This window comes from Mauremys reevesii, linkage group 2 (assembly GCF_016161935.1).
Source record: "Mauremys reevesii isolate NIE-2019 linkage group 2, ASM1616193v1, whole genome shotgun sequence".
Taxonomy (NCBI): domain Eukaryota; kingdom Metazoa; phylum Chordata; order Testudines; family Geoemydidae; genus Mauremys; species Mauremys reevesii.
In genome coordinates this window covers 91,142,898-91,154,302 of record NC_052624.1, presented here as the reverse complement: position 1 = coordinate 91,154,302, position 11,405 = coordinate 91,142,898, and the positions used below count along the sequence as shown (strand labels likewise).

General features: G+C 43.0%; 1 protein-coding gene across 7 annotated transcripts in view; it reads right to left on the bottom strand.

Moving 5' to 3' along the window:
* Positions 1 to 10,252: 10,252 nt before the first annotated feature.
* The window catches only part of NME8 (NME/NM23 family member 8), a 31,363-nt gene continuing 30,210 nt past the window's right edge, over positions 10,253 to 11,405 (bottom strand). For all 7 annotated transcript variants that reach the window (XM_039521758.1, XM_039521757.1, XM_039521762.1 and 4 more), the window contains one exon: positions 10,253 to 10,595. In XM_039521758.1, coding sequence (XP_039377692.1) covers positions 10,358 to 10,595 — 238 coding nt within the window. In that variant the 3' untranslated portion in view covers positions 10,253 to 10,357. The remainder of the gene's footprint in view (positions 10,596 to 11,405) is intronic.

Genomic DNA, 11,405 nt, shown 5'->3' with positions numbered 1-11,405 from the left:
TCTGACTCTGAAAAGGTAGCAGGCCAAACTGAATGACTCAAGCTATCTTTTGTCGCAATGGTTGCCTGACTACTATAGGGCCTTTTTTTTTTGAGGGCATGGGGGTAGTAAATTGGGAGTTGAGGACAGGGAAACTTACGATTGTCACAGTCAAACTAGGGAGTTTTAAATGTAATTGAGATAGAACCTTTTTTTATTATTTCTAGTTTCACAAGGAAGCCCTGACAAGACTATTTGGTGTGCATTGCTAGTCCCATCTCCTTGTATAGCTTTTCTTCCAGTAAAGTTATAGCACCACCTTGCCCATACCCCTAAAATGGGTATCAGTTGGGTATAATCCTTTTTAAATACATAACTTTGACAAATTGAGAGGAGAGCATTTGTCTGCATCACCAATGTAGTTAATATGCCCAGATCCTAGGTGCTTTAGCTCTGACTTTTTTGTCACCACACAAACATGTATGCATGTTTTCCAATGTGCATTACTTTGCATTTATCAACACTGAATTTCATCTGCCATTTTGTTGCCCAGTCACGCAGTTCTGAGAGATCCTTTTGTAGCTCTTCGCAGTCTGTCTGGGACTTAACTATCTTGAGTAGTTTTGTATTATCTGCAACTTTTCCTACCTCACTGTTTACCCCTTTTCCCAGATCATTTATGAATATGGGGTTGAATAGGATTGGGCCCAGTACACACCCAGTCTCTGAGGGCGTGTTGGGGGAACACCACTATTTACCTCTCTCCATTCTGAAAACTGGCCATTTAGTCCTCCTCTTTGTTTCCTATCTTTTAACCAGTTACCAATCCATGAGAGGACCGTCTCTCTTATCCCATGACAGCTTACTTTGCTTAAGAGCCTTTGGTGAGGGGCCTTGTTGAAGGCTTTCTGAAAATCTAAATACATTATATCCACTGGATCCCCTTTGTCCACATGCTCGTTGACCCCCCTCAAAGTTCTAATAGATTGGTGAGGAATGATTTCCCTTTACAAAAAACATGTTGACTATTCCCCAACAAGTTATTTTCATCTATGTGTCTGACAATTTTGTTCTTTACTATAGTTTCACCAGTTTCCCTGATACTGAAGTCAGGCGTAACAGCCTGTAATTGCCAGGGTCACCTCTGGAGCCCTTTTTAAAAATTGCAATCACATTAGCTATCCTCCAGTCATTTGGTACAGAAGTTGATTTAAATGATAGGTTACAGAGTACAGTTAGTAGTCCTGTAATTTCACATTTGAGTTCCTTCAGAACTCTTGGGTGAATACCATCTGGTCCTGGTGACTTATTACTGTTTAGTTTATCAATTTGTTCCAAAACCTCCTGTAATGACACCTCAATCTGGGACAGTTCTTCAGATTTGTCACCTAAAAAGAATGGCTCAGGATTGGGAATCTCCCTCACATCCTCACCCATGAAGACCAATGCAAAGAATTCATTTAGTTTCTCCACAATGACCTTATTGTTCTTGAGTGCTCCTTTAGTATCTTGATTGTCCAGTGGCCCCACTGGTTGTTTAGCAGGCTTCCTGCTTCTGATGTACTTAAAAAAAATTGCTATTACTTTTTGAGTCTTTGGCTAGTTGTTCTTTAAATTCTTTTTTGGCCTTCGTAATTATATTTTTACACTTCATATGCCAGAGTTTATGCTCCTTTCTATTTTTCTCACTAGGATTTAACTTCCACTTTTTAAAGGATGCCTTTTTGCCTCTCATTCCTTCTTTTACTTTGTTGTTTAGCCCCGGTGGTTATTTTTTGGTTCTCTTATTATGTTTTTTAATTTGGGGTATACTTTTAAGTTGAGCCACCACTTTTATGATGTCTATAAAAAGTTTCCATGCAGCTTGCAGGGATTTGACTTTTGGTGCTGTACCTTTTAATTTCTGTTTAGCTAACCTCCTCATTTTTGTGTAGTTCCCCTTTCTGAAATTAAGTGCTACAGTCTTGGCTCGCTGTGGTGTTTTCCCCGCCACAGGGATGTTAAATTTAATTATATTGTGGTCACTTTTACCAAGTGGTCCAGCTATATTCACCTCTTGGATCTCCTGATTCACCTCCTGATCCTGTGCTCCACTTAGGACTAAATCAAGAATTGCCTCTCCTCTTGTGGGTTCCAGGACTAGCTGCTCCAAGAAGCAGTCATTTAAGGTGTAAAGAAACTTTATCTCTGCATCTGTCCTGAGGTGACATGTACCCAGTCAATATGGGGATAGTTGAAATCCCCCATTATTACTGAGTTTTTTATTTTAATAGCCTCTTCAATCTCCCTGAGGATTTCATGGTTACTCTCACCATCCTGGTCAAGTGGTTGGTAATATAGCCCTACTGCTATATTCTCATTATTAGAGCATGGAATTACTATCCACAGAGATTCTATGGTGCAGTTGGTTCATTTAAGATTTTTACTTCATTTAATTCTATGCTTTCTTTCGCATATAGTGCCACTCCCCACCAGCATGACCTGTTCTGTCCTTCCAGTATATTTTATACCCTGGTATTACTGTGTCCAATTGATTATCCTCATTTCACCAAGTTTCTGTGATGCCTATTATAACAATATCCTCATTTAATACCAGGCACTTTAGTTCACCCATCTTACTATTTAGACTTCTAGCACTGGTATATAAGCCCTTTAAAAACTGGTCACTTTTTAGTTGTCTCCCATTACATGATGTAATTGAATGAGAGTTTTTTTCATTTGACTGTTTCTCATCAGATCCTACGTGTATTTTATCATCTTCCATACTCTCCTCCTTACTAGGACATAGACAATCATCATTAATAGATCCTCCCCTAAGGGACGTCTCTGTCCGAACCACATGCTCCTCCACACCTGTCAGCTTTCCCCCAGCCCTTAGTTTAAAAACTGCTCTACGACCTTTTTGATTTTAAGTGCCAGCAATCTGGTTCCATTTTGGTTTAGGTGGAGCCCATCCTTCCTGTATAGGCTCCTACTTTCCCAAAAGTTTCCCAAGATCCTAATAAATTTAAACCTCTCCTCCGTACACCATTGTCTCATCCACTCATTGAGACTCTGCAGTTCTGCCTGTCTAACTGGTCCTGCGTGTGGAACTGGAAGCATTTCAGAGAATGCTACCATGGAAGTCCTGGACTTCAATCTCTTACCTAGCAGCCTAAATTTGGCCTCAAGGACTTCTCTCCTATCCTTCCCTGTGTCATTGGTACCTACATGTACAATGACCACTGGCTCCTCCCCAGTACTACACATAGGTCTATCTAGATGTCTTGAGAGATCTGCAACCTTTGTACCAGGCAGGCAAGTCACCATGTGGTTCTCCCAGTCATCGTAAATCCAGCTATCTATGTTTCTTATGATCAAATTGCTCATTACTAATACCTGTCTCTTCCTAATAACTGGAGTTCCCTCCCCTGGAGAGGTGTCCTCAGTGCGAGAGGATACCACATCATCATCTGGAAGGAGGGTCCCAACTATGGGATAATTTCCCTCTGCTCCAGTTCAATGTTCTCTTTCCCTGAGACTTTCATCCTCTTCAACAGCACAGAGGCTGTCAGACCGGGGTTGGGACCCTTCTACTATGTCCCGGAAAGTCTCATCTATGTATCTGTCTCCCTTAGCTCCTCCAGTTCAGCCTCTGGTCTCCAAAGCCCGTACATGGTCTCTGAGGGCCAGGAGCTCCTTGCACCGAATGCACACATACGCCACCTGCCCATAGGGCAGGTAATCATACATGCTGCATTGGGTGCAATAAACTGGATAATCCCCACTCTGTTGCTGGACTTCTGCCTGCATTCTCTTTTGACTCCTGAAGTTAGTTCCTTTGTTGAGGTTTTTTTTAAATCAGGGGGTGTTTTTGGCTTAAATTTAAAGAAATTTAAGGAATGTTATGTGTATTTAGCCCTCCACTCTCCCACTTCCCCTGTAAACTCCCTAGCAAAACTCCCATTAGCCACTCCTGTTTGCTAGTTCCTCTGGTCGCTTAGGAGTGGTCTTTTTAAAGCCCTGATCTTCCTGAGTAGCCCCACCCCCTGGGTAAGGGTTGATGGGTGCTAAAGGGCATAGGCATCAAAGCCTCGTTAAGAAGCTCTCAGCCTTGCCTAGCAGGTTGCTAGGCTCAGCACCCACACGGTCAGCACACCGTCCCCCAAACAAACAGACCGCATGGTATATTTCAGTCCAGCAGTTAGCACAGCACAACAAACACAAACACACAGACAACAGACAACAAACTTACCCCACAGGTCATGTAATCGCTCCTCCTTCACCTGGAGAAGTCCCTCGCAAAACTCCCCTGATAGCCACTCCTGTTCGGTAGCTCCCTCCTGTTCGCTAGCTAGAATCAAATCTAACTCAACACAAAACAGAAATTGCCTTTCCATTTATCTTAAAATCTATATCGCACAAGGACCCACAGCCTAGGATTTTCATAAAAAACACCCAAAAACAAACAAACACAGAGCAGGATACATTGTAGAGCAGTGGCTCTCAAACTTTTTTACTGGTGACCCCTTCCACCCAGCAAGCCTCCAAGTGTGACCCCCCACCTTATAAATTAAAAACACTTTTTATATATTTAACACCATTCTAAATGCTGGAGGCAAAGCGGGCTTTGGGGTGGAGGTTGACAGCTCGCGACCCCCCCATGTAATGATCTCATGACCCCCTGAGGGGACCTGACCCCCAGTTTGAGAATCCCTGTTGTAGAAGCTGTTGAAAAAAAAAAGCAAATGCAATTTTAGGTCACATTAACAGAGGCATAGCATACAGGTCATGGGAGGTGATAGTACTGCTCTCCGTGGTGCTGATTAGGTCTCAGCTGGAGTACTGTGCCCAATTTTGGTCACCAATGTATAAAAAGGATGTGGAGAAATTGGAAAAGATCCAGAGGCGAATGACAAGGATAATCAGAGGAATGGAATGCAAGCCATACAAGCAAAGGCTGAAGGAACTAGGTATGTTTAGTTTGGAAAAGAAAAGATTGAGGGGGGACACGATAGCTGTCTTTAAATACTTGAAAGGCTGCCATAAAAAAGATGGAGAAAAGTTGTTCTGTCTTAACACAGAGGGCAGGACAAGAGGCAACAGGTTCAAATTGCAGCATAGCAGATTTAGATTAAATCTCAGGAAAAACTTCCTAACCGTAAGAACAATAGGACAATGGAACAAACTGTCTAGGGACTTGTGGAAGCTCCTTCACTGGAGGCTTTCAAAAGGAGGCTGGATAGCCATCTGTCTTGGATAGTTTAGACACAACAAATCCTAGATTAGATGACCCTTGAGGTCCCTTCTAACCTATAACTCTATGATTCTAGATGTGCATCATAAATGTACATCACACCTGAATGTTTAACTGTGCTCTGAAAATGACGAAAAAATGTGAGTGCTAAAAGGTAGACAGTGTTTGGGTTGCAACCCTTAGAATATATTTTGATGTTCTCATGTAGGTTAGTATCTATAGAAGACACCCAACCTCCATGTATGAATAACATTCTGCCAGCAGGTTAAAGAGTATCTTTTTTTATGGCTTTGAATACAACTTTTCACCAAATCTCCTTCAGACTTTTGAAGTCTCCACTGCTAAAAGAAGGTAAGTTCAAGAAGATAATTAAAAAGGGTAATTAAGCAGTTCTATTTTGCTTGCATGATATATGGGCAATATGCATAAATAAGTGTCACAGATCTAACTATAACATTTCAGCATCAAGAGCAGTATAATCTGTTCCATGAAGGATGGTAAAATAAAACTGATAATTTGAATGAAGCTCTCATGATGCTGTTCAAAAGAGATAAGGGACATTAACCAAAAAGTGCAATCCATCTATGGCTAAAGTTCAAAATCTCCTAACATACAAGAGTAACCATATTTTTGTTCAGAGCAGATTAGGTATATCTGAATTATGAGGCTTGGGTGATGTAATGGTCTATTAAAAAAATCAAAGTTAAGCAAATAATAGCACAGTAAATAAAATTACATCACACTTAACCAAGCAGATCTATAATACAGCTAGAGCTAAATGAAACTTCTAAAATAGGTGCAATAAATATACTACAGCATTCAAAGCCTTTGTGTGATACCTATCAAACATCCATTATTTTGTTGGCAGTCTTCCAATAGCTATTTTCTCACACATACAGTACTTGATAAGACATGTGTCTAGTTCACAGCATCAAAATTTTTTACATTGTCATAAAACAATGCTGTCTGAAGTCATAACCACTTCATACTTTATTAGAGTGTAATCAAGGCAAACTACATTTGTTGAAAAACATAATGAGCTCCATTCACCCATGGTGGTGATGAAGTGTTTGTGCATGTGTGTGCGTAAGCAAATCGCACCCCCTGCATCCCAAAAGGAGAGGGCAGACAATGTTTGTACCAACAAATTCTCTCAGTCTACAGCACCAGAGACATGTGATCAGGGCTCTAGAAAAGGCCTTAAACAATTGCACTCCATTGATGCATCCCTCGCTGCCCTGATCATGCCGCTTTCTCAGAATTGTCTTCCTTCCACCATAGTATGATGTAATATGCTCTGCATCCATCCAGCTCCACAGGTCCCAGATAAAGTATGGTTTTAAATAATGTAACTAACACCTTGAATTGCATCCAAAAGCAAAAGAAAACCCAGAGGAGAACATACAACAGCTGTGTATTGTGCTCTTGAGTACCCAATTCACTATACAGGATGACATTTAAATTTGCACTAATTAAAGCTTCCAAGTGGTCTTCCAAGGTTCCTGGCCAATGGGAGCTGTGAAGCCAGTGCTCTGGGAGGAAGCAGCATGCAGAGCTGCTTGGCCACACCTCCACCTAGCAACTGAGTGAGGGGGATGTCGCTACTTCTGGGGAGCCCCCCAGGTAAGTACCGCCCAGAGCCCGCCTCACCCCGTCCTGTGCCCCAACTCCCTGCCCCCTCCCACACCCAAACTCTGTTGCTGAGGGGAAGCACGGGGGCACAAGACTGCCCCAGCAGTATGCCCTGCACAGGGGCTGCCTGAGCTTCTCCTGAGCCAGGCGCACCGGTTGCTGCAGAAGTCACAGAGATTATGGAAAATCACGGAATCCATGACTTCCATGACCAGCTTGCATCCTTAGCAATGAGATATGAAATTCAGCTTCTCATATATGTCTTACCTCCTCCAGGTCTGACAAAGCCTTAAATCTTCTAATGGAGACATTTTTTTTCTTATATTGCTGTTGAATGCAAGATCTGACTAAAGATATTAGCCACTACACTTCATGGCCTTATCTCATAGAGATCAAATGAGGCTCACGAAAAGGAGAGACTTACACTAAACTACACTAGAAACATTGTTTATGTCATTCATCAAGCTCAAATGACAGATCACAATCGCAGTATAACTGCTCTATTAATGGACACAAAACATGCATTCAGTGAAAGAAATCACCTTTGGTAAATATCAAATTGAAATTTTCAGACTCAAATGTGTACATTTCAGAAAGTTACAAGCATGTTGACTGTGATCAACTGTTGTCCATATCCACTGAAGGCAGTTATGAGGGATGTACCTGTCCTCAGCATCTCCCTACAGGAGGTCCCATAATCCTACTATAGCCTGCCCCAGGAAACAGTGAGGTAACAGGAAAGGAGCAGTGAAAATGTGTCCTTCTGGCCTGCCTAGAGAGATCTCATTGAACCAACCCATCAGAGCCAAGCAGGCTCAGATAAAAGAAGCTGCAGAGCCTTAGCAGGTCAATTCCTGGCTGGGACCAAGGGCAAGGAAGGGTGGTCCTCTATGGCCACTGGGGCTTGAGGGGTAGCCAGAGTTTATGTTTATGTCTGCATTTGCTTAAGCTGGGTTTTCTGGGAGAGATGATATAAGAGCCTTAACGCTTATCTAGAGGTGAAGTTAAAAGGAGCCAGGTAGGAAGAAGCTCAGGGAAGCAGCAGCAACAAACTGAAATTGAGCCATGCATACTATTTGCAGAACTTGGACAGGCAGTTCTAGGCCCACCCGAGACTAAAGGCCTCCCTCCTCAACCACTAAGCCCAGGCTGCAGTTAAGTACTAGGGACAACAAAGGAAAAAACAGGAACAGGAAAGAGTCAAAGGTTGAAAACCAGGAAACTAGAAGGGGACGCTGAGCAGAGAAACCCAGACTGCACCCACCACTCCTCAATGGTGTCTTAAGGATTCAGTGGACACTGTCCAGAGGAACTCTGCCAGGAAATGTGATTGAACAAGGAAACAAAAATAGGCCCCACAGTTGCAGGCCCCTCTACCTGTCCAGCTTCCTCCTCCTGGAGTGATGGATGGCCATCTTGGCCAGTACCAGGAGAAGGTGGACAAGGAGGTCCCAGGACTTTGTGGGGCCATACATGGGAAGAGTAAGAATTAGGAAGTTGGGGAAAATTGCAGCCAGAACCTCAGTAAAAAATTCTGGAGGAGCCAGAAGAGGGGCTGCAGCCTGACACACTTTCTGTAGATGTGTGCCAGGGTCTCCCTCTTGCTGCAAAAGGGACAGTTTTCAGGGAGTTCATGAACCACACCAACTACATGCCCTTGCTCATGGCTCCAAGGAGGAGCTATCAACTAATAACCCCAGCAGGCTATGGAATCAGAATAGAATACATATTGGCTCACCAGGGTTCCTCAGCCTCTGCAGGTTGCAACAAGTCCCACCACTTGGTGTTGGGATGGGACAAAAGCATGAAGAAATGGATTGTATGAAGCATGAGCATGTACAGATGTTTTCAGGGCATGGTGTGGAGGCACACCAACTGGATGTCATTCAGCCAGCTCAGGTGGCATGTGGGAGCGTGGCCCGGGAGGCTCAGAGGGCAGAAGCCTGATGTTGAGTTCTGGAGGGCCAGAGATGAGAGGTGGGAAGTGAGCACCCTCCTGCAGGACCTGCACAAGGAAAATGAGAGAAGTAGGAGGCCAGGAGCACACGACAGGGGACATGCATGGTGGCAGCTCCATGAACTGACCAAGCACTGTGGGGCCAAGAGGTCTCTGAGTCTGGTGATAACAGTCAGTGCCATCATTGAGTGCACCAAGGGGGACTCACTACCTTCACACGAAGGTGGGGGTTGTGTAGCTGGGGTTCTTGAAGAGGTTCTCCCCATCAGAGGCCACTACAGACTGGTTGCTGAAATGAGCTTCCAGGTTCTGAGGATGTCCTGGTAAAGCTCGGCAGCACAGAGACGTCTCAGGAGAGACCTCTCGCATGGAGAAAAAAGAGCTGCTTGTTGTATCGGAGCCCTTAGAGGCAGTGGAGGAAGGCGAACAACAGCATGCTCCATGCTGGACTACATGCACTGTAAAGGAGTTTCTGCAGGCCCTGAAGGTGGAAGGTGTGGACCTGGCTGCAGATGCAAATCAGGCCTTGTCCACCCTCCCCCATGGGAAGGATCAGTATACCTGCAGAGACCCAGTGCAGCCCCAGCCAGAAAAACTCCAGGATCTTCTTCTGGAGGCTGGCCAGATTCCTGGGGGTGAGGTCAAGGTGTTGAACTGGTGCCAGAGCATGGATAGGACAAGCTGGTTGATCATCAGCATCCTTCCCTGAAGGGAAATCAAGCAGTGCATAGCTGTTGTTTATAATGGGCCCAGGTTCCCCTACCATCCACAGGTAAACTGGTGTAAAACCCAAGATGGGGCCAGACCTTATTTTGGAGCCCAAACAAAGAGCCAAAGTGAAAGGACCCAGAGCTGAGGCTGAAGACCCTAGCAAGGGCAAATAGAATGTTAGCTACTGGACTCTTTAATACCCCTTAATGCCAAGCCGCTGAAGACCCACCAAGGTTTACAGGCAGCCTGGCGCGGGCACTTGGGGCAAGAAAAGGACTCAAGTACCACAGCCAGTCACTAGCAGGTGTTCAAGAGATGAGTGCCCCTATTACAGTAGGATAAAAAGTAATGGGCTTAATCTGCAGAAAGGGAGATTTAGGTTAGATATTAGGAAAAACTTTCTCACTATAAAAGTAGTTAAGCTCTGGAAGAGGCTTCCAAGGGAGGTGCATTTTTACAGGTTTTTAAGAACAGATTGGACAAACATCTGTCAGGGATGGTCTAGGTTTACTTTGTCCTGCTTCAGCATAGGGGGCTGGACTTGATAACTTCTCAAGGTCCCTTCCAGCCCTATATGAGTCTGTGTTAATTAAGGGGTGAGCTATAATGAAGACTATTTTGCGAACATAACTATAGTGGTCATTACCAGCACGAACGGTCTAGTACACGTTAGTAAATTAATTGGTACTTTCTACAGTAGTGTTACTAATTGGTAACAAAATATTTCATTAGGGAGAAAAAGTTTATTTTATTACTGCTTTTTATATATAGCATAAAACACAAGTGGACAGATAGATGAATAACCATCTAATGACTTACATTTTAACTGTTACTGATACATCTCAGTTGTGGCTTAGACTATTCAGATCAATCTCTCCAAATACATATTCAATGCTCTTCAGTGCATGTTCCTTATTAGATGAGCCGTGAACTGCATTACGCAAAATATCTTGTGCAAATTGAGCTCTAAGAGAATCAGGAGAAGATTCTTTTGCCACGTCTGGATCTGTTGGACCCATTAATTGCCTCCACTCCTCCACAGCATTTTCTTTAGTTAGGATCATTATCACTGATGGACCCCTGTAACATCAAGATATACAAATATCATATGTATTACTAGAGCTTTGCAACTATAGAACATATATTAACACTGAACTCTTTACTGAATAGTTAGCAAAATTTAGCTCCTGGGGAAAAAAAGCGTTCCTTATTTATTTCAGGAAGAGAGTATGTCTGGCTTTAGAGATGGGTGAAAACTAGTTCTGAGGGTGAGGGGATAGATACCATCAAAAGCCTCCAAAGTATAATGTGATAGGTTTAACAAGACGGTCACATTTCTCTAATATACTCCTCTGGGTCTGCATTTGAAAGGCCACCTGGAGAAATGTATGGTGAAAGGTTGGGGATGCAGAAAAAGTGAAGATAGGTAAGTGGTTTTCTACTGGAAGAGGCACATATTTAAAATGAAATTTGGATTCTTAATACCCTTTGAACAGAAATTGTTTATCCAAGTGGAAAACAATGGCCTTAAACAATTCATTCCTTAACAACTTCAGCGTTTAGATGGTTAGCCTATTTTCCCAATCGTCGTCGTCTAAAGAAAAAAAAAAGAGGTGGGGAGACATAAGTAGTTGCCCTGGATTCTCTTTTTTTGAGGAACAAATCCAAAAAGGTGGTCATCATAATTCAGTTCAGTGTAGTTCACAGGTTCTGTAAGCAAAACCCACTGCCTAATAAAGGAAAGAGACTGTATTCTAAAAAGGTAATAAATATTTAAGTTCTTTTTATAAAAATTCTAAAAATCTCCTACATTTGACACAGAAAATGACAAAGAAGTGGAGAATTCCAAGAGTCTTCGTATGTTCAACAAAAACGTTTTGTCTGCTCTAT